A 26,584-nucleotide genomic window follows, 5' to 3' on the forward strand; every position below is an offset into this window, starting at 1 on the left:
CAAACACACACAACCTCTTTTTTTTTTCCGTCACAATACCTCACAGAGCTCCTTTCTACAGTACCACCCCCCCCCCCCCCGCCTCTACGTTATCTTCTTCTTCTTCTTCTGTTATCAGACTGAGCAGTAAGGGCATTCTTCCTGTATTCATTCCAGTGAACTGGGCTCTCTGGTGGACAGTGAATAAACTTGTGAATCACTCCTTCAGCGTTAATATTTCTGAGAGTATAACAATAAGTTTCTTTAGTATTTTAAAGCCTCCTGAAGTAACATCCCTGTCCAGTCTTTCAGCTCTTCATGTGGATGAATTCAAGATTCAATAACAAAATCGTGGACGAGTTTTTATTAGAGGTTAAAAATATAGATTTGACAGAATATGGCTAATGGGTTGGACTGAAGCTTTTTTGTGATTTTTTTTTTTTTCTTCTTCTTATTAAGGCTTTGGTCAAATGAGTGTACTGCATTTTTAACCAAATAAATAAATACATAAATGTGTAGTTGTTGGTTTGACTTGATGTGATGTTGTGGTATTCACTGCTTTAAAATCAAAAGATAAAGAAGACACAGTTTTTTATGATGTTGCACCATTTTATTTTTTTATTAGTTATTATTAACAATGTCTAAGATTGCACTTTCTTAAAAAATATCTCTTCGCAACTTGAAAAAACTTGAAGAAACTCAGGGAATGCCAGGTAAGAGGTGAACTGCACGCTTTTCTCCGACATAAAATAACGAGCGGATGAAGTCAGTTTGGACGATGGCGGCTGTGAGAAACGTCGGGTTAACTCCCGGAGAGCTGCAACCACACCGACATAAAACTGGTTGAATCCTTTTTAAATGTGGCTTTGTGTTACCAAACTTATCTGTTTTTTTTTTAGGGGGTGAGGTATGGCATGGGAGATGAATCCTAATTATTCTCTTCAAGCTCCTCCTACAAAAACCTCCTCAATACAACCTTCACCTCCACACTTCATTAGAAAACTATCTTCACTGTGGAAAACTCCGCTGCCTTTTGCTTGATGCTCCAATTATTAAAATAAATTCCAGAAAAAAACATTTCCAAGACGGAAATTGTTTGTGTTAAAACAGATCGTCACACTCACTCATGAAAAACAGGGAGGAATAAACCCACACAGATAAACAGGAACACACACACACACACACACACACACACACACACACACACACACACACACACACACACACACACACACACACACACACACACACACACACACACACACACACACACACACACACACACACACACACACACACACACACACACACACACACACACACACACACACACACACACACACACACACACACACACACACACACACACACACACACACACACACACACACACACACACACACACACACACACACACACCTCGGCTCTGTTATCACTGCAAATGCAAATTCTCAAAATGGCATCTTCAGGCCAAGTAACTCAACTCCCCACCAAAATCCCCTCAACGCCTTAATATCACTGAGCAACAACAAAAAATTAAATAATAATGTAAACCTAAAATGCTGACAAAACAAAGAAAGACGTTTGTTAAAAATTGTCACGTCAATGAAACTCCTTCAACACAAATAATCACACTGAATTATGAAACGATCTGGGAAAACTTTTAAATCACTGTCATCAACAAAATGTTTTCACTGTGAGTGAATAATGGCAACTTAATTAAAGAAAAAACAAACTACAGGTTGCTCTACATGACACATCACGACTGCACTACAACAATAAAAACATCTCTGAGCCCATGCCATATCGTAGCCGACCAAGAAAGAGGACGACTGTCTGTTTATGTTGCAGTTTTTGACAGAGAAAAACAGAACAACACGCTCAGATACCGGCAACACTGAAGTTTCTTCAATAAACAAAAGTCACGTGTTTCTTTGTCTTACTTTGGTCAGTAAAAAGAGGAACTGCAGTGGTCAGAGAGAGAGAGAGAGAGAGAGAGAGAGAGAGACAGAGAGAGAGAGGAAGGCGTGTTTTTGTAGAACGTAAAAAAACAAATAACAACAGCACAACCAACCCTCCTTTTCACGATTGTATTATGGTTGGATTCCAACACCGAACATAAAGGATGGAGGCGTCGGACTCCACTCGTCAGGCTCAACAGGAGCGCTGAGAAGTCAAGTGGGTCCCAAAAAACATCCCCCCCCAATATGGGAGGTTAAAGATAGCAGAGAAGGGAGGAGGAGAGACAACATCTCCACCAGCAGCCCTTAAGGCTCCGGCTCAGCGTCCTCCTCAGCATGTTTCTGCATGTGCACCTGCATCCCCTGCAACACAGAAACATCCTCTAAATATGAAGCCCTGGAACAGAAATATATACTCCTCTACGTACTAGAAAAGAGATTCAAAAGGTGTTGTTTTTGATACCTGCTTGGAACTGTTGCGTGCACAGAAAAACTCTTCACAGTTTTTCCAGCGGCATTTAAACACCTGGGAGGTGGAGCTGGTGTGGTCGCTGATCAGGTGCTGCTGCAGGTGCTCCATCATCCCGAACACCACAGAACAGCCGTGCCACTGTCAAGACAAGACGCCGTTAATCACTTTTAATAACCAGGAAGCTACGCAGGACGTCTGCAGATATGAGAGATCTCCCATTCTCTGCTGCTTTATTTTCGCTGTCCATTTTTCCAGGACTGTGATTATGGAGTTTGTTGGCAGCAAAATAAATTAACATCACTGGTTTGATGTTAAGCTCCTCAGAAAGAGGCAGATTTCTCCTGAATTGTCTTGATTTCTTCTATTACAAGAGCCAAAAAACACCAGACACATGACATCAGATATCTCTTACTATGACATCATCTGATCAAGCTCTCTTGATCCACAAACCCCCCCTCTCAGCTCTGCTCCCCGTCCCTCATCTTACCCAGCAGCGGTAGTTCTGCATCAGGTTCAGCTTGACGGCCTGCACGCTGCCGTCGTAACAGCCAGTGTAGATCTGAAACACAGAATAAACAACAATAACGGGTTACAATCAGATCTCCAAGATTACATTTTCCAAATTATAAAAAATCTTGTACATCATACGTTTTAGAAAAACATATCAGCTGGTTGAAATCTAATTTAAACAGAGGTGACAGAAAAACTAAATATTCTCACCATGTGTGAGAGCCAATCAACGCATTTAATACAGTTAGAATTCATGATGTCTAATGAGTGCCTATGATATATCTGCTTGTTTAATATCACATTTTGTGAAGCACACAGCTCTGGAGTAAGCAGGTCTCTCACCATGTTCTTGTGGATGGCCATACACATCACCATGTCCTTGTGTCCACCGTAGACCTGCAGCTGGTTGTGAGACTGTGGAGAGAACATGAAAACAGGCTGAAACGGCTTTCACACCCAAATGTATACGAGATAAGATATGAGATATGAGCTAAAAGGATAATATGATGTAAAGACAGAGACGGTTTAAGGATTCTGACCTGTAGATCGTAGACTCGCACCAGTTTGTCCAGACAAGCCGTCACCATCACCTTCCCCAGGACGGACACGACCGTCACAGCGTGACTGTGGCCCTTATAGACCCGCACCAGCTCTCCTGTCTGTACAAACGGCACAGAATATAAAATGTATATTAATACGTTTCTCTGATTTAACTGCACTGTGCCTATGGTCTTTATTTGCAAGATAGGAATCATAAACATGTAAAAAGTGTAATATTAAATCCTTATGTATAAAAGAGACAAAAAGGATGACTCACATGGATGTTGTGTGCGTAGACACATTGATCACTGGAGCCACTGAATACCAGGTCGTTGACCACCTGAGAGAGAAACAAAGAGGAATTAAAGCCACTATAAAACAATGAATACTCAGCTCCAATAAAATGTAAAACATGAGATAATCTACACTTGAAACATGGATAGATATTCTCCTGTTATCACAGATAATACACTTATTTTAGATGGATGGATGATACAAGGCAGCAAAGCTTCACATATGCCATCCAAAATAAATTTTTTATTATTTATTAAACCTTTATTTAGCCAGGTAACTCTCTTTAAGAATAGAAAAATCAGCAACAAAAGTGTGTTTCAAACAAGATACACACAAACATTTAAACCCATAACACCGACGTGTGGTGTTTCAGATGACATGCAGTACCGGACACACTAATTAAAACAACATAAAGACAAACATTAAAAACACAAAATGATGTTAAAACTTCCTCGGTTTGTTTCTTTGTCTTAGCATGGCAATACTTTTTATGTCTTGAGTTAAAAGAAATCCCTCCATCAGTGATGACGTCTCTGCGGTTGAAGCCTGGGCTTACCTTCATGCAGAGCACGGTCTTGGTGTGTCCGTCCAGCGTGCGCAGCAGCAGGCCGCTCTTGGCGTCCCTCACGCTGATGGTGCTGTCGAAGGAGCCGACCAGCAGGATCCGTCGGGCCCCCTCCTGTGACGAGGCCAGACAGCTCACGGCTCGCGGCCCGTGGCACTCGAACACATCCATCTGCTTGTTTGTCTAAACAAATGATTGCAAAACAGAAAACAAAGCCTCTTAATAGAGACCGTCGAGGGTTTCCATCTTTTCTCCTAAAAGCCAGCCATCAGAGGTTAATACCTTTTCTGACATGATGCATTTAAAATGAGTTTTTGTCGTAAATGTGAAATGCAAATTTGCAAAAATATGAATTTCAAAGACAGCTTAAGACTTGACTTCTACAACATGTACATACAACAAATACTGCTGTTTATATCAGGTCTGCAACTGAAGTTTGTTTTCATTATTGAGTTTCCTGCAATTTATTTTCTCAATTACAAAATGAATCACTTGGTCCTAAAAATACATTGAGAAGTATAAAAGTGCCCAAAGCGACATCGTAAAAATACTCCAAAGCCCAAAGATATTCACATTAGACAAAGTAAAGCAGCAAATCTTCACATTTAAGAAGCCTTTACATAAACAGTAATGTTGTGTGCACGCTGCATCCCTCACCTTGAGGTTAAAGGTCACCACTGTGCCGTTCGCCAGACCGGCGAATAACATCTTCCATCGACTGTGGAGGCAGAGGACTCGGTCCGACAGAGAGAACTGCTGCTCCAGCTCTCGCGTCTGTGGACGTAAAAAACAACGTCGACTGAGTTCACGTGAAGGCGTCACAGAAAAGGATTTACTTTACCGTACAAAATATGGTCCCATTTATACAGTTTTTATCTATTTTCCATGATGTGCAGTAAAGAAAACCTGCTTCACAAATATGGCTGAACAATATATAGTCTGATATAAAAATCAACAAACAACAACATAATAAAGACAAACACGAGTAACAATAAAGAAAATTCTGTCCAGTTATTAATGAACGCATTACTCAAAGAAATCCTATAATGTGTTTCTGACCAGATCAAACAGAGAATAAGTAATGAGTGAATGCTGCATGGATAATCAATTATTAATGTGATTAATGAGTAAAAAAGAAGGTGTGTGTTTTTACCTTGAGGCTGTAGCAGCAGATGGTCTGGTCACTGGAACCAGAGTAAAGGCGGTGATGCAGAGAAGGAGCCACGGACACCAACAGGCAGCTCACTTTGGAGCTGTGACCCTCGAACACGCCGACACATTTGTGACTCTGCAACAACAAGAACAAATACGAGTTTGTTGGGGTTGTTGCACTCACAGAAAATAGTAATTAACACACAACAACAATAATAAGGCCCTGAGGACACCCACCACCAGGTCGAAGGCTCTGACGGTGCGGTCTCCGGAGCACGTGTACAGCAGTCCATTGTGGATCTGCATGGCGTTCACCGCCTCCTGGTGGCCCTCGAACACACCCTCAGTGGGCAAATCATCCTCACCGTGGTCAGACGAGGCATCTGTGAAGCACATAAGAACACACACATGAGCATAAAAGATAAAGAGCACGTTATACTTATTATCTTCACAACATCCACAGTTGTACAAATAAACAGATGCAGAGATTTCTAGTTCCCTAAACGCTCTCCAGGTTTTAATCTAATTTAAAAATAATTTCCCCTAAACCTTCTTGGTAATAAACTCAACTATAACTTGTCATTTTGCTCATAAAAGCACCGTATTTCACAAACATCCTCTATTAAATGTCCAAGCGATCATTTTCTAAGTACAGCTCCGTATGTTTTTCTCTGAATAAACATTTAAATATACACATTAGGAGAAAGCCGTTTCTATTCATCACTGCTCTCATCGTGCTCATACAGTGTCATTGAAAGTCAACTAACACCTCTATGAATATGTTGCCCATAAAAAGTAATTTGGGCACTCAGAGAGTCTATTTCAACCGGCTAAAGGATGATGGCATTTCTAATTCGGGCTGCTCGGAGGGTGGAATGATTTTCAGGTTTGGTTTTGTATTTAAAGTACCAGTGGAGTAACGGTTCGCTACAATCACCGGAAAGATTCCTTCATTGCAAAGAGAATGATTAATAAAAAAGCATGTGATTGTGTGATTCGTCATCTGTGTGTTATCCACATATTTAAACAAAACTGTATCTCCCTCTCTCTGTGTTACATCTGGGTTTCCACTTCTGCATGTCGCACAAACTTGATCTTGTCGAGTATAACCCGACCCTTATAACGTGAACAACCCTCCAGAGATGAACTTACCCGACGAGATCTTTATGATCTTGACTGACGTGGTGGGAAACGGCATGTCGCTGTGGGGAGAGAAGAGAGGAATGATGAGTGATTGTAGTTTGTCTTTAATCATAAATGATCTGTGATTAGACCTCATATATAGATCATCACAGGTCTTTAGCTCCGGCCATAGATGAATAAAAGCCCTGTGAGGTTCTGGCAGAAAGTTTTCCTGACCTCTCAACTCTTTTAAACCCAGTTCTTATATCTTTTTATACATGAGAATGAGTCTCTTATAAATAATTTACTGCAATATAAAGTTTGAAATTACATTTATTGTATACTCTACATATATTTACTGCTGATAACACTATTTATAATCTTTTTGGTGTAGACGTCATCTGATCATCTTTTTTTAGTTTTACTGTCGTCTTCTTCTCACCATTTGCAACTTTACTTTTACTGAAATTTTCAACCCCACTTTATTATTCATTTAATTAATAAAAAAAGTCAAATAAAGTTCCACTTATTCCCTTGTTCTGGAGCTTTTAAGCACATCACACAGTCCTCATCAGCAGATGAAGTTTACTCAGTGGCTTTCAAAGATAATGAGCTATTCAAGTGTGAAATGGACGAAAGCTCTAGGACAAGCCTGTAAGTGGAGTTTGGATAGTTTTTTACGGTTGTTTCCAGAGGTCAAGAAGGAGTCTGACCTCTCAGAGGATCGACACACATCCATGTCGCTGGTGGAGGTGACCTCGTTGCAGGCAAGTCTCTGCGGCTCTGTTCTGGAGGAGTCTGGGACCTGAACCGGAGGGGGAGCTGGAACCAGGACGTCCACGTGGGGCTGCTGACCGTCTGCCGTGACCTCCATGTTTTCTTCTGAATCCGAGTCCAACTTAAGTTTGTGGCAATTGAGGTCTTTTTTCTCAAGTTTGACCGGCGGAAACAGCCGCCTGGAGCACTCCTCGCCCAACTCCATGTTCACCTCGCCCTCCCTGTCCTCCGAAGGCGGAGTGGAGGTGCTGACCACAGAGCCCCCGCTTGGTCTCCTGCGCGGTCGAAACCTCGGCCTCAAGGCGTCGCCATCTATCTCGGTGTCGCTGCTCTCGGGCTGCTCCGTCCCCTGGGCCTTCTTCAGCACCTTCCTCTTCTTCAGCTTCCTCACACGCTTCCCGTTCCTCAGTTCGGACGGGGAGGCGGGCAGATTGAGGACGGACGGGGGCTCAAAGGAATGTGGAGCTGCACAGTCGACAACGCTGCCCGCCTCAGAGCTCCTCCTGCTGAGTGGGAGAAGATTTATGGAGGATTTGGAGTCGGGCAAAGGGGTGAGACAGTTCCTGGACGCCTGTGTGGTCTTCTCCATTGTCTCAACAAGGCCTGATAAGCTCTCTTTGCAGTCTGCAGGGTCGTTGAAGTTCTCCCAACTATGTTCTGTGTGCGACTCAGGCTGTTTTGTTTCAGGAGATGGACGAAAGTGAAGGGCAGGATCTGCAAGAGTTTCAGAAGCACATGGAAAAGTACATTGTTAATCTAATGGACATGAAGTTATATTGAGTTACTGCACACAAAAAAAACATGAAAAACAGCAAAACACATCTTTGAGGTCTAATGGGCTGAATGCATTCCCTTCCTCGTTAAATATCATTTTGGAATCAGCAAAGTTAACATCCATGTTTGCTAGATAACAGCTGTTTTTTTTATTGCTTTTTACCGGCACATTGCTACGTCTCGCTGCATATTTCCGGTGTTATTGCATGAAAACATCTGCAGAAATCTACTGTGCAATGTTACCTGGTGAAGAGGCCGCAGCAAGAGCGGCTGACAGCTCTGGGGTGGTGCTGTGAGCACAGTGGGTCATGATGTCCACAGGGTCCGGCTCTGAGCTGACATGGACAGGAGACTGAGGCTCTTGCTTGATAAGTACAGGCATGGAGGGAAGGCTGGAGGAGGGAGGGGAGGCGGGCTCGGCAGGAAGACTTAGACTGGGGGCAGCGGCCGTGACGGCGACAGAGGGAAGCAGCATGGAGGAGGGCAGGTGGGGCTCAGCTTCGACTGAATCCATCTTTTCTTCTTTCAGTTTGATCTGAGGCGCTTCCTCCAAATTACCTGAATACAGAAGTTAAGTTAATTGATCTGTTTATTTTAGGGTCACTGGCAGGAAAAGTTACCATTTAATTAAACATAATTTCATGTATTTCATAGTCCTTACCTTGCATCCCTTTGAGTAAATCAATGCGCTTGTTTCTCAGCGTGCTCATCTCTCCAGTCACCTGGGTAAGACAAAATCATACAATCAGAAAGCGAATATGTCTGCTTGTATTATTATAATATAATATAATATAATATAATATAATATAATATAATAATATAATATAAATAATAATAATATGGGGATTACTGACTTAGAACCATGGCATGGAACTAGAAAAATCAACAACAAATACTCGCTAAACTCAGTAAACTGAGGACATCTGCTTCCCCAAAACTAGGCAACTCTCCAGGAGAAAACTAACACTCGGAAAACTGAAACACAAGTGTGTATAAACACACCAACCTGCTCTCCAATCAAAAGTTGTTGTTTTTCTGTTTTGTTTTACCTGCTGTTTCACCACCATGAGACGCTGCACCTCCATGTAGGCGGCCTCCAGTGCAGCCCGGGCCTGGATCAGGCTGGCGTCCACCGTCTGCAGCGAGCGACTAAGCTCCTCCTCCCGCAGCGACACGGCCAGCAGCTGGTCGATCTGTAAACGCTCTGCACCAAAAGATACTCATGAACCATCGGTAGATCGGAGCGACTCAGCGCTTCGATCCGTCTTTGTGATCTTAAAATGGATTTAATGGATTGGAGCTGTCAAATGATTCCACCAAGATCATTAAACAAACATTAGATTAGACAACATACTACAAACAAAAACTTCAATAATGCAACAGAACTCATAGATATTTACCCTTTTTGGATTTGACTTTCCTTCTTTTGTTGTTGTGTTCCAAGCAAGACGTCTCCGCACTTGGAACGTCCTACAAGGAAGAAAGAAAAGATGTCGCACTTTGAGATTTTGTTTGTATTAAAGTAGACACAAATAAAAGTCATTGTACACACAAACCTTTTCATAAAAGAGTACTACACTGTTTTAGCATTGCACTCCTTTAACACTGTCAGACTCACAATGGTCAGTTTTTTAAAAAGGATAAACATTGTTGCAGCAGAACCAGATATATAGTCTTTTTCTTCCCACACATTGATTGATTTGATTCATTTTCAAAACCTTGTGCATACACTACCCACAATGCAACCTTACCGCTGACAGTTTGATATGATATTCAGATGTTATACTAGTATCAGCTTACGAAGCATCAAGCAGAGATGAGTATCGGGCAGCAGAGGTCTCACTTCTTTCTAACTCCACACAGATATTTAAAAGTTTAAAATGTTATAGTCATGAGGACATTTATCAGACTTTACACAGCGTCTTCTGTATATGACTTTTTTTAACATGTGCAGCAGAACTCCCCGAGACCTGCAGTCATACTACTTCCCCTTTAAACCCGTTTCCTTTACTCACCCCAGTCGCTCTCCGCCTCTTTCCCGTTCCCTGGCCGTCTAACAGCTCCGTCCCCGAGCTGCTGTCCCCGAGCACTGAATCGGACCGCTGGAGGACCTTCACCGTCGCAGACGTTAGCTTCTCCGGCTGCTTCTGGGCTGTAGCCTCATACTGGTCCAGCATCTGCTCCACCTCTTGCTGACGCTGATTGTCTTTGTTCCCTTGGGCGAATGTGAGATTGGGGTAAACGGAGGATCCCTGGTTCTCTGGGCTGAGGGCTTCTATTTGTTCCGTCTCCTTGGACATGAGGGATGTGAACAGGGAGTGAGTGGAGGCCGGGGCGATGCTGCTCTCTGATAACGAGCGTTTTCTGGAGGTGGGGATGTCCGCCAACGAGTCCCACTGGAAACCCTCTAGCAGGGGGATGCCATCTTCCTCCTGGCTTTGGTCCTCCTGGTCCATCGGCACCATCTCTATGCCAAACCTGCAGGACATAGGGGTCATAACATGAGCAGAAATATCAAAAATAACTTTCAAAGAATGTACAAAACTGCAAATGTACGATCAAACATCACCTTGGCTTGCCTTTCCCTTTGTCTTGCTTCTTCCTGACCTCCTGATACACCTGATCCCAGTTCACGTTGCGTCGGGAGCCAGAGGAGCTGAGGAGCTGCCGCACCGTCGGTTTGAGCCCCGAGTCCTTCTCCGTGTCGCTTCTCCGCGACTCGCTCACGTTTCTCACCCGTCTGGCGATGTTCAGGTTGGGCTCGTGGCCACCGGTTTTGCTCTTGGAGCTGATGTGTTTGGTCAGGTCACGTTTCAAGACGGGAGGCAGATCAAGCTTGGACAGACTTGACGTGCTGGAACCCGACACCGTCTGAGCTTCGCCGCTCCTGGAGGTGTCACTCTCCGAGCTCTGCCCTGCGTCGACGGTCTGCATCGCTTCGTCCGGGGCGACCGCCTGTGTTTCCTTGTCCTTGTCGTCCTGGCTGGAGACTGCGGGCTCCGAGCTCTCCGCGGTCGAGGTGCTAACTTGCAACGATTGGAGAAACTGGCTGCTGTCTGAAGATTGCAACGCTGGCTTGTCTGGCCTGACGGACTCCGGCACCTCTGGTTTAGCTGCATTCTGCCTGTTCTCCTTATTCACTCCCATCTGAATCTGTGATCGATCCCTCTGCTGCTCCTCCGTAATGTGCAGCGTCATTTCCATCCTGTTGTTTCTGGAGCTTTCCAGAGAGCCCCTCTTTTCTAACACAATCTGTCTGGCTTTCTTGAGCGTTTCTGGGAGCTGCCGTTCTTGCCTGGACTGAAGGGGCCCGACGAGAGGAGCCTGAGAACTGATCCCGCTCTGCTTTGGGGTTGATTTTGATTGTGGGAGCGCTAGACTGGAGGCCTTGCTGAGTTGAGCTCCACCGTTGAGACAAGGAAGTGAGGACATCTTCTTCTCTTTATGGGGCATTGGCTTATTCGCCTTCTGATTGGGAGGATCAGATGTGCCGTTCTGGTGAACATCTTTCTGAGCACTACTGCTGCTTCTACTGCTGCTGTTACTACTGCTGTTGTCACTACTATCTCTGGCTTTGGTTTTGGGGTTCGGTTTCTGCTTTCCTTTCTCTTCCACACTTTGTCCACTCGGGGTCATCTGCACCGGTTTCCGTTCAGGTCGGGACGGTCTGTTAAAGGCACTGGTGTCCCGGGCCTTGTCTTGTGTCTGGGGTTTGGGGACTTTGGTGTGATGCTCTGATGAGTTTGGGTTGGTGTCTTTATGGGGTGCAGATTCGAAACCCTTTGTGACTGGATAGGGAGACCAGCGACAGGCTTTGTCCAGCTTTGGATTGCTACCAAAGGTCTTAGAGCTCTTACTCGTGTTGTGATCAGGTTCTGCCATTTGCCCCTGACCGTTCTGAAACCCATCACCCTGCTGACCTCCCTGGTCATTGCCTATATTTTGAAACTGGTTAGCCCGGTTAAAAAAATTGGGTGGAGGTGGATACGAAGGAAAAGGCTCGAGAAAGCTGAGGGGTCGGCTCCTCTGCGGGTTCTGGGAAATATTGTTTCGACCGTAGACCCCGTTACTGCTCCCTCCGTTGCTGAGCCAAGGCAGTCGACTTCGTTGGTTGCCAGAACATTGACCCTGATCCCGCTGCATGTTGGCGAAACCGTCCTGGCAGTGAACGTTCCCACCGGCGAACTCTCCAGACGCCCACCTCTGGAAGTTGGGAGGCTCCCGAGCATGCCAGGTGGCGCTCTTTCCCTGTGTGCCGTTCTGCCAGGGCTGTGGCTCCCCTCTGTAGGCGTTATATTGGTTTCCCCCGTACCAGGTTCTGTGGTGACCGGATCCACTGAACCCCTGTGACTGCTGCTTCCAGGCACACTCCTGTCGGTAACGCTCCTTGGTTTCTTTTAACCTCTGCTGAAACTCCTCCTTTCTCCTTCGATCCGCTTCTTCTTTTGCCAGTTTTGCAGCAGCAGCCTCCTTTTCTTTTCTAAAGAACCAAAGACGGATATCAATATGTATTTATATATCTTTCACTACATTTTTACTTGTTCACAAATCCATAGTTTTATTGTTTTGTTTCACTCTCACCGCGCTCAACAGCATCGTTTCCAGCTGCAACAGGCAGCTTTTTTTATGAATGATGAGAAGAATGTGTAAATATGCAACTGCCATGTACAACTTAAAATGTTTAAGACTTTTTTGCTGCATTTTAGATACTCTGGAATCTGTTTAACCATCTCCCTGGCAACCGCATCTCTTGGCTCTCTGTTGTCAGGTGTCAAGGATTTGTTCACAGCAGAGCCCAAACAATCAGATATTTTTCTAAGGCGTCCAGTGAGACATTGAGAAGCCAAACATGAACTCAAAGGGTGTATTTGAAGAGGAAGCCTTACAATGTGATTCATTTGAGGTTTGAGTTTTCAATCCTAAAATATATCAAAAGAAAATATATGTAATTGTTTTGTAACAGATTTCAGAGCAGCAAAGGGTTGGAGTGAAGGTTTTTGGTTGCCTTTTCCCATTTCTACAGGGCAGTAGACGAGTGTCTGAGCTTCATGTGTGCAGTCATGCTTTTATTTTCGGCTGCAGTCCCGACATACGACTCCGGCAGCAGCAGCTCAACTTGAAGCAGCAGCTAAAACAGGCCTGTAAGCTCAACTGAGCTACACTGTGACTATACATGGCGCATGTACACAAACGACAGACACGTGAGCTATCACTTACAATTGCATTTGTGGTTGAATCTCAACACATTATAAACAAATGTGATGGAAATATTGCCCACTGAGATTGAATGCCATAAACGGCAAGATTTCTTTTAGGCCAAATATGGAATATGTTTTTTTTTTACTAAAAAAACTTTTAAAAAAAATGAATTTCTCACATTCAGAAAACAAACAAGTAATAAGCAGTTTCTTAAAAGCAATGAAAAGAAAATGTATTTGACAAAATGTATGTTTTAACCAATAAATAAGCATTAGACAACTTTTTGTCCCCATCTTAAAAGTTGTCAATATAAAAGTTGTGTTCAATAGCACGACTGACCTGATGTTTTCTTTTCTCTTCTCGATCAGGTCCACCAAAGCCCGATCGAAGTAATCCTCGTCATGGTCGTTCCTAGCACTCCTTCGTTCTGCAGCCTCCACATTCTGCTTGTGCGTGGAACTGGAGATGTGGCTGGCGTAGTCGGTGAGGCTCACCACCGTCACCTTGCACACTCTGCACCCGTGTCCACAGTCTCTGGGGAGGGAAGGCGAGAGCGGCCGTTCAATCGTTCCTTCAGGCATTGTTCTGATTTAGCCTGGTTCTGTTACTTTAAAAGTCAAAAATAAAAATCAGGAGAGGAGAATACTCAACAATCCTTTTAAAAGATGTATGTCCAAATTCTCTATTTGTCACAGATCAGGAGGTAGCTAACTTGTAATTTTCTCTTGTTCAAAAAAAATCGTCCTGATCTTGTTTTTAGGTTGTTTTTTTCTTCAGCGGTACATAGGCGGCGGGGCGAGGGCAGGAGGAGCAGCGAGGCTGGACCCGGGCAGCGTGCTCATCTAGCTGTTTTATGTCCAGTCACCACAACCAGCCATGCAGCACAGCAGCGGGATGACGCGTGGAGGGGAGAGAGAGGCCCGGAGCCCTCAGCCTAGTGCCCGTTCATGATGGTGTCCGCTGCGCTCTGAGACTCTACAGAAGGAGATGTCTGTATTTGACCTCACACTCCTCCCCGAGACCCAGGACCCATCTCCCCCCCACCCATCCGGCCCAGCATGTGTTATTAGGACAGGCCCTGAGCATCCTGCTGACCAATCCCGAGCAAAGCCTGCGTAACTGGAGCCTTGTGCAGCTGCTCATAGTCTCCACTTCAAAAACCTCTCCCAAGTATGCCATCCTGTAATCTTGATAGGGGGCTGGTGACTTTGCTGGCTGCTTCTCAATTCTCTCTTTTTTCAAATACTGTGTCATGGCATGCTGCCATTTTCTGACCTCTCGTGCAGTTGGCAAAGTCTTTATCGCTGAGATAAGGCTGCTTTTTATGTATTTGACTCGTTATTTCTCAGCTGCAGTGCTGGGAGAAAGGCAACTAGGCTTAATGATGATGAATTCCCTCTGCTCGAGTTTGCTCAGAGCTGTATCAGGCTGTAGATAAAAGTTAAGCTTCAGCTATCCCATTCCTAAACAGACAGTTCTCTAAATCACCATGCACTCTTTTGAAACTATTCCTTCTCTTCATAGTTTGTTGCACTTGCAGCACACTGTTTCACCATTCCTTTTTTTCTTTCTTTGTACTAATTAACTTGATCGTCACGTTTAAAAAGATGCCGTCATTGCACATCAATGTTTATATGAAATCCCAGTAACGTAGCAACAACTCCGTCCCTCAATCTCTGCTCCAGATTCTCCCCTCTCAGCGACAGGCCACATACTTTCACTAATCTATGGGAGTCACAAGACAGCCAGTTGCCTTCTATCGGTCATGCCCGTTGTTCCGGAGAGATTGTGTCTAAATATATTTGCAACGGTTGAGACAGCTGCTCATATATCCACTCGCCTGATCACTGCGATGAGCACGTGCATGTGTGAACACGTGATTCATGACCTTAATACATTTGGACTAAACTCTTTAAACATTTAGCATTGACATTACTCATTTATTTAAATTGTGTATTGAATAAGATGCAATCATATTCCAAATTATGACAGCAAAGCTTCTCCTAGATCTCGTGCTATCCGTGATTATTTGGGAAACAAAATGTTTCTTTATTATTAATTTCTGCAAAAATCATAGTGAAATTTTGAGTGAAATTTCGAGTATATCATGTGATATATAATCACTTGATATAAGCTGATTCTGAAATATGTGCATGTTGCTTATTTTTGGAGAAACGTTACAACAACTCACCGGCCTTTGAGCTTCTCCAGCTCACGATGGTGCAGCATACTTCTCATGTGCTCATCCATCTCCTGCAGAAACACATTGAAAAATAAAGTTGCATAAAAGTACATATAAATAAACAAATCCAAACAAAATGTATATAGAAAAATGCTGAATTAATATTAATTTTGTAAAAGAACTTGAGTAACTTCAGATTCAATGTAACTACAGCTCCTGAATGTCTCACATGAAATAATACAGCATTTACACATTGACAGTGTATATCGTGGTTTAGGGTGAATTACCTGCTTGGAGGAGTGGACTGTTTCACAGAGGATGCACTCTCTGTTTTTCGCCATCTTGAACACAAATACAAATAAACTCATTACTATCAATGCAGAGAATTAATAAATAAAAGGCTCATCAATCACATCTTACAAGGACATGGCAACAAACAATCCTGGATTATAAATATAATATGTGGTGAGTGTGGCTTTACCATAGTTGGATATTGTGACTATCAAAAATAATTCTGTGAGCCCTCAGCAACAATTCAGACTCATCAAAGCAAAACACAGCGGAGGGAGCTCAAGGCTTGTTTTCTCTAAACGCCCACACACCTAACTATTCACCGACATGCCTCGGTACCACAGCCCAAATGCCGTCACAGAGTTCAACCTGGACACTGGTCTAATTCCAGTCTGCTGACAGAGCAACTCCGTTACCCGGAGGCAGAATCGGAGCTGTGTCTGAACTTGTTGAATGTTCACAAACAGGGTTGTACACTAACGCCACCCACGGATCAAAGGCTGGTTAAGATATTCTTGTGTTTTTTAGGTTTTGCCTTCTGGAGAAAAACAACTGACCATGTTGGAACTTGTTCTGTTCTACAACTTAACTGGTTTATAGATTTTGGGATAAATATGTTGTGTCTGTGACAGCTTTGGGACAGTCTAAAACAAAACAATAACAAAAAGAAAGCAAACTTCTCCATTGTTGAAGTTTTAGAAATTGACTTGTAAAAAATATTAAGATAGAAAAAGAGTTTAACAGTTAGTACAACCAGAGAAGTTTTGGTTAAGGTGCAGGAAGAAGTCATGAGGAGGAATAGTTGCACACTGAAAGTAGCTCCAGTTATTTATTTATTTATCTAGTAATGATTAACTAGACGTTCTGCAAGGCAGTTAAGAGAAAAAGACGTCATTTAATTATGCTCTTTTTCACTTAAAACTGGCTGGTAGCAAATACAAATGCAATACGTATCCCAAAACAGAAAAGCTGGCACTCTTGCGCTCCTACAGCCGACATGGCTCTGATGGAGATATTGATTGGCAAAACAAGAAAAGAGGTGCAAAAGTTGGCCTGTTAGAAAATGAGGATTGTATATGCTATTGGAAGATTGGCGTTTCAGCATGGTTGGCCTTAATTTGTCTAAAAAAACACAAAGAAACCCCAAACAAAACTCATGATTATTAAGCCTTCTTAAGGTTTTATGTCTCTTTGACCTGATCAAAACAATCTGGCCGAAAACATTATAAAGATAAAGATAAAGATAAAGAGGTTTTTATTGTCATTGTAGTGAAACAACGAAATTCCATTTGGTAGCCCTCAGCAGCGAACAACAAACACAATAACAACAATATACAAGATAAAAATACACAAAAGGAATGAAAACTTTACTATGTGCAGCAGGTAGAGTATTTAAAATGTAAAATGTGTGCATTTGTTTTGGATTATGATTCAGAAGAAAAAATAATCTACAAAGGGCTTTAATTCCTATAAAACAAGTCTTTATACGTCTATGCACAACACTCTTTACCATAAGTTAATGAGCAAAGTTTAATATAGAATAATTATCACCTTCCTTATTAGTTAGGCCTATTTTCTGTGTATGATATAGGATGTCTCACAATACCTCCATCACCATTTCTCCTCTCCCAAAGCAGCAGAGGGGCAACTATTTATAAAAACAGTGTGATCAGTGGGTCCTATTACCTCTGCACCACTACAGGACAGTGTAAACTACCAAGTTAATCAGATTTAACCCACTGATGCACCAATAATACAAGTGTTTGAGAGCAGACAGGGGACAGAGGGAGGTGTTTGATGGCTGCTTTCATTCCCCACAGAGCTCTCTCCTCTGCAGACAGCATGCATAACACCACACAGGGAAAGCAGAGTTGGTTAATTAGCAGAAAGAGAGCAAAAACAAGCAGCCATGCAACAATGGGGGAGTGCACAGTTAGCATGCTAGCAGCCTGGCTAACTCCTGCTAGCTCTGGGCTGATGGGTTGTTGTTAGCCTGGCTGTTGCTAGCTGCTCAATGCTAGTCGTGTCTCCATGGAAACGGGGTCTAAACACAAACAAAAAGCTCAGCAGACAAACAATCAGTGCTTCATAACAGCACGAAGCTCAGCTGTGAAGTGAGAGCTGCAGTTAGCATAAGCTAGCTGGTTAGCACGTTAGCAACATGCTAACCAGAGACACCGACGTTAACGAGCCGTGGTTCTGTGATTAGCTACTCTGTGCAGGTGAGAGGAGCCGCAGCTACGACGTGATGGTTCTGTGCATCGTAGAGACGCAGACGTGGCTGGTGGTACCTTTAGAACCTTTAGAACATCCAGATGTGTGCGAGGCTACCGCACGTTCTCCTCCACCGCGGTGCTAACAACAACATCCGGTCCGCCGGGAGGCGTTCAGGAGCAGCACGGAGAACAGAGCACCGCTGGTTAGGTTAGGTTAGGTTAGGTTAGGTTAGGTTAGGTTAGGTTAGGTTAGGTTAGGTTAGGTTAGGTTAGGTTAGTTAGGTTAGGTTAGGTTAGGTTAGGTTAGGTTAGGTTAGGTTAGGGTTAGATTAGGTTAGGTTAGTTTAGGTTAGATTAGTTTAGGTTAGATTAGTTAGGTTAGGTTAGTTTAGGTTAGGTTAGGTTAGATTAGTTTAGGTTAGTTAGGTTAGGTTAGATTAGGTTAGGTTAGATTAGTTTAGGTTAGGTTAGATTAGGTTAGGTTAGGTTAGATTAGGTTAGATTAGGTTAGGTTAGATTATTAGGTTAGGTTAGGTTAGTTAGTTAGGTTAGGTTAGATTAGGTTAGGTTAGGTTAGGTTAGGTTAGTTAGGTTAGGTTAGTTAGGTTAGGTTAGTTAGGTTAGGTTAGGTTAGGTTAGGTTAGATTAGGTTAGGTTAGGTTAGATTAGGTTAGGTTAGGTTAGATTAGGTTAGGTTAGGTTAGGTTAGGTTAGGTTAGATTAGGTTAGGTTAGGTTAGTTAGATTAGGTTAGGTTAGGTTAGATTAGGTTAGGTTAGTTTAGTTTAGATTAGGTTAGGTTAGATTAGGTTAGGGTTAGGTTAGTTAGTTAGGTTAGGTTAGTTTGGTTTAGGTTAGGTTAGATTAGTTTAGTTTAGGTTAGATTAGGTTAGTTTAGTTTAGATTGGTTTAGTTTAGATTAGTTTAGTTTAGTTTAGTTTAGGTTAGATTAGTTTAGTTTGGTTTAGTTTAGTTTGGTTAGTTTGGTTTAGTTTAGATTAGTTTAGTTTAGGTTAGATTAGTTTAGTTTTTAGTTTAGATTACATTAGTTTAGTTTAGATTAGGTTAGTTTAGTTTGGTTTAGTTTAGGTTAGTTTAGTTTAGTTTAGTTTATATTAGTTTAGGATTAGGTTAGTTTAGGTTAGATTAGTTTAGGTTAGATTAGTTTAGGTTTGGTTTAGTTTAGATTAGTTTAGTTTAGGTTAGTTTAGATTAGGTTAGTTTAGTTTAGGTTTAGTTTAGATTAGTTAGTTTAGTTTTAGTTTGGTTTGGTTTAGTTTAGAGTTTGGTTTGGTTTAGTTTAGATTAGTTTGGTTTTAGTTTAGTTTAGGTTTGGTTTAGGTTAGATTAGGTTAGATTAGTTTAGTTTGGTTTAGTTTTAAGCCGGGTTTGATTAAGGGGATTTGGGTTTGTACCCCTGCATTTACTCCTTCACAAAAGTAATGCTACAAGTCCCTATGAATGCAAGAACTACAGATTAAAAATACAAACTGAAACATGGAATACATATAATACATAAGGAAAGTAATTACAAAACAGGGGGGACAATATGTTCTGTGTGATCTGAAAGTTTTACTGTAAGTGTGCAGGTTTTGTGATTGTTACACAAGTGACTCAGGACAATATAAACTATTACAACTTGGAGCAGTTTCGCTTTCCACACTTTTATGCCCTGGAGAAAAAAGACACCGACATTTAACGTGACTGTTCTTAAGAGGTGAGAGAAGTGATGCTGCGTTCAGACAACTCGTAGCATTTCAAACTTACGACCTCCAGGCGTTCCAAGTGCACGAAGCCAAAAAGGTTAATAATGAGAATAAAAACAAAGTTTATGAAAGCTCACATTTATCCACATTATTTAATTATCTATACTTTTCCAAATTGGGAAGCTTCAAGCAGCATGTTCTACATATTCCACATTTCTCCCAAATGTCCAACAACATAGCGTTTGAGATTCAATCTTGAAAAACGACAAAATTAAGACATTAATTTGGGTAAATTTTAACAACAATGAACATAGGTTGTACATTATGCTCAAATCAATAAACAATAGACAAAGACAAAGTTCAGGCAGCACAGATTTGGCCTAAACAAAAATAAAATGGCAGATTACTTTTACAGAAGAAAAGTAGTTCATAATAATCCCTTTAGAGTTATCAATATGTTTCTGATACTTGATGAAGGGGATATTTTCTTGGAAAAAAAAGTATGACATTAACATAAAATAATCTACAATATTCCCTTTCTAATACAATTATAAAATCCAGCAACATTTTGAACAAAGTTCACATTTTTCTCAGTTTTACACCTGAAACAGCCATACCTTAAAACATCCTTTACGGAGCTCTCAAACCCCAAAACATTTTAAACGCCTCAGCTTTCAGCAACAATTTTACATCTGTACAAAACATTTATGAAATACCTCTTATTTTGAAATGCAACAACTAACAATCCACTGAATTCTTGTCAAACTGGCAATTTTTAGGAAATGATTAATCCATCAGTAGTATTCAGTTAGAGCATATCCCTGTATATATTAAATATTTAATTAATAAACATTTCCTGGTGTTGAGAACATTTACCAATTATTAAAAGATGATTTAGTATTAGACCTAAAAAAACACAGGCTTGTCAGATTGTGTCAGCAGTGTTTTTTCTGCAAAAAGTGTCAGTTTATTTGGTTCAGTTCCCGAGTTTTGTTCCTCAGATGCCTCTTACGCATTTTGATTATCCACTGAACCGTGAGTTTGGTAAAATGGGCGGCCTTGAAGAGAGCCATGAAGACGCCACAGAGGATGGCTACAGAGTTCCAGGGATTTGCAGTCACTATCTGTTTGGAAGGAAAGCAAAGTTGTGTTAGAGACTCATACAGTAATATGGCCGGTTCTAATGAGGTTTAAAATATCCAGGAGAACTCACCAGTTTGATATTTTGCAAATAAGGATCCCGCCATTCAAAGACGGCGAAGAAGAGCTGATTGGTTTTCTCTGATTCGGGCCGTTTGTCATTGAATTTCACCACGGCGGACTAGAAGATCCAACACAAACGATGAAATGAACGCTTCTAAAATCATCATGTACTGTAATTAAGCATTAGTACACTGGTCGGACATAAATACCTCTTGCCGAAACTCGACAGCTTCATTTTTTTCCCCAGACGTCCTCACTAGAGACATCTTGACCCAGGTTCTGAACCCTCCAGAGAAAGTCCACATGGAGTAATTCCTCTCACAATCCCTCATAAAGTGGGATTTATTCGCACTAGAGTCAGAAAACACAAGTATCACTGAAAAGTAAAATGCATGTTATTATGTGACTGGGTCAAATCTTTGTTTCATCGGCATTAAGTAGCAGATATGTTGTCAGGGTTTACTGAACTGGCCTTTAAATGACATAAATACTTCCATGTGGAAACTATCAAGCTCTCAGTGCTTTATCTATATTGTGATTATTTTCCTCAAAAGAGTGAAAGCAAAACAGAAACACACCAAGAAAATTATTTTTGACCAAATCTAGCTATCATGTCAGACATCACAGGATCATCTACACGTGTGTGTTTGTGTGTTACCTTTCACTCAAGTCACTAAACTTGGCAAAAAGCATGTAAGTGATGGCGCTGAAGTCCTCTTCTGTTTCATTGTGACTGAACTGCATGAAGATCAACTCTTTGTTTCTGACGTCAGTCGGGCCGCGGACCACGACAGCTCTTTTCTGTGGGAACGAGGTTGAGAGTTAGGCCCACTTAATCTTTTTGTTTTTCTTATAAACTAAATATAATATACAAAGAATTGAGATAAAGATCAGCAAAAAAAGATATGTAGTTATAATAACACACATACAAAAAAAGAACAAAAAATAAGGTTAAAGGACAATTACATTTAACAAAAACACAAAAAGTATATACATATATATATACATAGCTATAAACAGACTCATTCAGACGTATCGGGAAAAAGGTTCCATAATTTTCAAACAGGCTTTTACTTTTTTGTTGTTAAGTAGATTAAGTGGGATAATAAAATTTAAAGAGAAAAGTTTAAAACCTCTGGACTGATTTAGAAAATGTCTGTTTATGATTTAAAAATTTTGCAGATAAAATAATTGAAGTTGATCAAATTTTCAAGAGCGTCATAATCTGTATTTGCATAGTAAAATAATAAACTAAACTGGTAGCCTCAAAAAAAGACTGTACAAAACTAGTGGGATATTTCACAATCAAAAAAGTAGGGGATACTTGAATCAGTGCATTCCTAGTTTGGGTCTCTGATCTGCCTAGAACCTTTACAGGATATAGTTGCTGTTTTCTTGCATTAATGTTTTGCTGTTCCCTGTTTTCTGCACGGTTTGTGCTCGTGTGTCTTCCGAATACTTAATTGCTGTCTTTATGGGGTCTTGTTGTCTTATGTCTGTACATTTTACACTGGCATGATTACAGAAATGCTGATTAATCTGTCCTTATAAATAAATAATGAATAAATCAACAAACGAATGAATGAATGATAAAATAAAAGGTTGTCGGACAACTAGTCAAACATAGCTGTGTGTTAGAAAAACACGCATTTAATAAAATGTTAAGGATTACATTCTACGTATATGATTTCTTTGCATAGCTGTGAGCTGTAATTCATGTTTGTGTAATCAGCAGCTGGATGTCATCATGGCTCACCTTAGTCTGATTGGTAAACGGCCCGATGTAAGTCACATTTTGAATCAAACAGTCTCCTTTCTGAGGTTTTCCCGGGTCGACCAAAGGTGGGATGTAGTCGTGGAAGTGATGTCTGCAGCTCAACAGCCGAGCTTTGCCGGGATACAGAGCGATACCTGGGAAAATGAAATTTAAACAAACACACACAATTAATAATAAATCATGAAGTATTGAGACTTTAATACAGCAGCAAGCTCTTGGCCGTCTACTAGGCGTCTACTTTGGATTTATATGACGCTCAGTGTCAACTCAAAGTATGACTGTATGACATCATTGCACAATTAAAGTTCATATCACCATAAACTTTTAGGAGTATTGTAACGAAACAATACAAACTGCATTACGTAAAAACATACTTTTTACTTCATTACATTTATAGTTATAGTATATAGTATTTTAAATACAAAACATAGTACATATCCTATTAAATAATCTTTTTTTATTGTCACATACGATCCCACACAGCACAACATAGTCAGATTTGACCTCTGCATTTAACTCATCCTTGGCATTCTGTAGCAATGGGCTGTTGGAAGTGTTTCACTCAAGGAACACTTTAACATGCATAGATGAAGAGATGAGGAGCCGGGAATCGAACCGCCAACTTTGTGGTTAAAGGTCGGCCCACCCAAGACCCCACCCACAGCTGTTTGATCTTGATTAAACAACCCAGCAGTATATATAGTAGTTAAAACTGTCTCCACCTTGACAGGCTGCAACTTGAAAAGGCTGATTACGTGTTGAATGGACCGTTCTGCAAAACAAAGCACTTTGACTTTTGATTTTCATGTTAATATAGCAGCACTTTTTATTACTTATCTATATAAAAGATCTGAATATCTTTTACGCTACATTGTCTGTTACCTACTGAAGCAGCCGTGTGTTTGTTATTTCTACAAACCTGGTGCAGAAAAGGAGTCGACCTCTTTGTAAGTGACGGACATAACAGGGTGGTTGAGTTTCTCCAAAAAGTCCGAGATGGTCTGGTAGGCCAGGAACACCGCCACGCCTGTCAGCAGCAGGTAGATGAAAATGAGCACCACCGTGAAGAAGTTCTTCAGGCAGATCTTACTGAATCTCATCGGTGGGCTGTTTCCCCTGCTGTCATCCGCTGTAATGAAAGTAAGCAGGGAGGTTTAAACTCACCGTCAAGGCTCAAGTTACTGTAATGGGGTCAAACCGGGACACTGAAACCAGGACTAACAAAATCCTGCTGCTCATTAAAGCAGAGTGACAGATTTAAAAACTAAAATTAAAAAAAACGTGTCTTCACTTTCACACAGCATGTCATCATTACCTTGTGAGATGCCGTCGTTGGGCTCCTCCTGCTCCACTTCTTCAGTTGCATCGTAGAAGAAGCCTTGAGACTGCGTGTTACCTTCATCACCATCATCATCATCATCAATGAACTGAGGGGTTCGGAAAGGGACAATAAAGAAAGATAGTTTGGTCCTATATGCATATTAGAAGAAAAAAAAACGTACTTCCACTCATTTCAGAGGGAGATATTTCACTTTCACTTAATTCGATACCTTTAGAGACTCTCCAGAGTAAGATTATAACTAAATACAATCAAGAAATACATTATTATATAATATTAAGATCAGATACAATCTAAACTACCTTGCAGTATAAATTATAAAGTAATTAACATAAATTATACCTTTACCAGCTGTTACATTCAAGTGATGTACACATTAATGCATCAATAATTATGATGCAATAATATAATATATATATATATCTTTCTGAAATGGGCCATTCTGCGTAATGAGTACTTTAACGTCCGGTACTTGCACAGTATTTAGATGCTTATGTAGTTTAACTTAAGTAAAATTGTAAACACAGGACTTTTAGTTGTAGCTGAATATTTCTAGACTGTATAAAAATCTTACATTCAAGATTTCATGTGAGTAAAAAAGTATTAACGGCCAAATGTACTTAAGTTACTGAAGTAAAAGCACTTGTTGGGCAGAGAGCTATATAATTACATAGGCCTATGGCATATTAGTTGACTATGATTACAGATACTTTAACTTCTTAATGTTGAAGTATCATATGTGTTTTGTTTGTAAAATATTTATCAGTTAAGTAACTCCAGACTAATGTAGTGGAGAAAAAATACAACATTTTCCTCTGAAATGTAGAGTAGAAGTATAAAGCAGCATACAATGAAAATACTACATATACAGCAAGTTTCAATAACTACTTTTAGAGTAGAAGCAACATATCTGAGCACTTCCTCCACCACTGTCAGCAGTAACAACTGGGTGTGATTACAGTGATTATAACAAACATTACACCTGTCTCATGTAAATAGTCCTTCAAAATGACAAGACTGAATAACACCTGCTGACATTTTAATCTATATAACATAATTGTTGGCTTTAAAAGAACAGGGTGAAAAGTTCCACTATGATCACCAGACAGACTCCTAGAAAGCATGGAGTCAGCTCATTTCATGCTATAGGAAGCTGGACAGTCACATGACTCTCTGGACAGTCACATGACTCTCTGGACAGTCAAAAAAACCTGTGGATTATTGAGACAAACATTAAAGATAACACAGAGAGATAAACACAAAGATATGTGTCCTACCTCTTGGTATGGTCGGGATCTCTCTCTCTCCAGCATTCCTCTGAGCTTCAATGACAACAGAAGTTATTCCTGCTCTTCAAGGTGATCCTTTGGTGTATTTGTGAGAAGTCTGAAAACTTATTTTAATAAATAACATGAGCATTTTAAGAGGAAATGGACTTCCCCGTGCTTAGGTTTCCGCTCTACAAGGAGGCACACATTACACAGTCATGAAGGTTTAGGCCCATCCCATCATAGGCACCTACCGCCTGTGCTCCAATAGTAAACCATGTGTCCTTGATGCTTCCTTGTTTCCTTAGATTGAAACTAGTGCTGCCTTAAGTGGCAAAAAGTAAAAGTTCACTCTCCAGACTCTGAAAAGTCATTTATTTTCCCCATTAACCTCATTTATTTTCCATTTAACATAAAGTGCTTTAAATAAAGCATGAGCATAAAATAAAAAAAAAGAAATACTCTAAAAGTAAATACACTGCATTCAAAAATTTTGGGATTAAATCATTAAAAAAAAGTACAAAAATAAATTAATTTATGTTAAATAAATAGATAATAATATTAACTTACATAATTATTTGGCTCTATACAAATATTTGAAATAAAATAGAAAGGTTTTGGCCCATCCCATCATAACCTACAGCCTTTCCAATAAAAATATGTTGTCCTTGACGTTTCCTTGTTTCCTTAGATTGAAACTAGTGCTGCCTTAAGTGGCAAGTTCACTCTCCAAACTCTGAAAAGTGAAGTGGACATAAATACCTCATTTATTTTCCATTTAACATAAAGTGCTTTAAAATAAAAGCATGAGCAAAAAAAAAAAGAAATACTCTAAAAGTAAATACACTGCATTCAAAATCTTAAATCATTAAAAAAAGTACAAAAATAAATTAATTTATATTAAATAAATAAATAATAATATTAATTTAAATAATTATTTGCTCTATACAAATATTTGAAATAAAATAATAGGTTTTGGCCCATCCCATCATAGGCACCTACCGCCTGTGCTCCAATAGTAAACCATGTTCCTTGATGCTTCCTTGTTTCCTTAGATTGAAACTAGTGCTGCCTTAAGTGGCAAAAAGTAAAAGTTCACTCTACAAACTCTGTAAAAGTGAAGTGGACATAAATACCTCATTTATTTTCCCCATTAACATTTCAGTAAATCTCCTTTAAGGAACATAAAGTGCTTTAAATAAAGCATGAGCATAAAATAAAAATAAAAGAAATACTCTAAAAGTAAATACCCTGCATT

At 40.7% G+C, this 26,584-nt stretch overlaps 2 protein-coding genes across 3 annotated transcripts; both read right to left on the reverse strand.

Moving 5' to 3' along the window:
* Positions 1–1,335: 1,335 nt before the first annotated feature.
* Positions 1,336–18,199, reverse strand: znf106a (zinc finger protein 106a). 2 transcript variants are annotated; one of them, XM_054614111.1, is made up of 22 exons: positions 18,110–18,199; positions 15,815–15,868; positions 15,537–15,598; positions 13,685–13,879; positions 10,716–12,626; positions 10,162–10,624; positions 9,547–9,616; positions 9,196–9,350; positions 8,808–8,868; positions 8,390–8,704; positions 7,309–8,086; positions 6,626–6,675; positions 5,711–5,856; positions 5,475–5,609; positions 4,979–5,095; positions 4,313–4,504; positions 3,740–3,802; positions 3,462–3,581; positions 3,265–3,336; positions 2,900–2,971; positions 2,404–2,550; positions 1,336–2,303 (listed from the first exon to the last, which is right to left on the reverse strand). In XM_054614111.1, exons 2-22 carry the CDS (start codon positions 15,866–15,868, stop codon positions 2,247–2,249), a joined length of 5,235 nt encoding a protein of 1,744 aa, XP_054470086.1. In that variant the 5' UTR covers positions 18,110–18,199; the 3' UTR covers positions 1,336–2,246. The 2 variants fall into 2 exon arrangements, with proteins under 2 accessions (XP_054470086.1, XP_054470087.1); XM_054614112.1 differs by lacking the exons at positions 15,815–15,868; positions 18,110–18,199 and having other exon boundaries at positions 13,685–13,877; positions 15,537–15,572.
* Positions 18,200–19,861: 1,662 nt separating this feature from the next.
* Positions 19,862–25,550, reverse strand: pacc1 (proton activated chloride channel 1). Its single transcript, XM_054614174.1, has 8 exons — positions 25,336–25,550; positions 24,035–24,146; positions 23,639–23,848; positions 22,699–22,853; positions 21,601–21,743; positions 21,152–21,293; positions 20,953–21,060; positions 19,862–20,863 (listed from the first exon to the last, which is right to left on the reverse strand). Exons 1-8 carry the CDS (start codon positions 25,369–25,371, stop codon positions 20,702–20,704), a joined length of 1,068 nt encoding a protein of 355 aa, XP_054470149.1. The 5' UTR covers positions 25,372–25,550; the 3' UTR covers positions 19,862–20,701.
* Positions 25,551–26,584: the final 1,034 nt, after the last annotated feature.

The sequence above is a fragment of the Anoplopoma fimbria genome, chromosome 15, assembly GCF_027596085.1.
Source record: "Anoplopoma fimbria isolate UVic2021 breed Golden Eagle Sablefish chromosome 15, Afim_UVic_2022, whole genome shotgun sequence".
In the NCBI taxonomy this organism is placed as follows: Eukaryota; Metazoa; Chordata; class Actinopteri; order Perciformes; family Anoplopomatidae; genus Anoplopoma; species Anoplopoma fimbria.

What these genes read in the sequence shown, in the direction of transcription:
- znf106a (XM_054614111.1), bottom strand. Translation starts at nt 15,868, where the DNA reads ATGGCGAAAAACAGAGAGTGCATCCTCTGTGAAACAGTCCACTCCTCC. An exon ending in AGACCGTGCTCTGCATGAAG is followed by an intron (nt 3,803 to 4,312) that starts GTAAGCCCAGGC and finishes TTTCTCTCTCAG; the next exon opens with GTGGTCAACGACCTGGTATT. An exon ending in TGCAGAACTACCGCTGCTGG is followed by an intron (nt 2,551 to 2,899) that starts GTAAGATGAGGG and finishes TTGTCTTGACAG; the next exon opens with TGGCACGGCTGTTCTGTGGT.
- pacc1 (XM_054614174.1), bottom strand. Translation starts at nt 25,371, where the DNA reads ATGCTGGAGAGAGAGAGATCCCGACCATACCAAGAG. An exon ending in CGTTTACCAATCAGACTAAG is followed by an intron (nt 21,744 to 22,698) that starts GTGAGCCATGAT and finishes TCGTTCCCACAG; the next exon opens with AAAAGAGCTGTCGTGGTCCG. An exon ending in CTGTCGAGTTTCGGCAAGAG is followed by an intron (nt 21,061 to 21,151) that starts GTATTTATGTCC and finishes TGGATCTTCTAG; the next exon opens with TCCGCCGTGGTGAAATTCAA.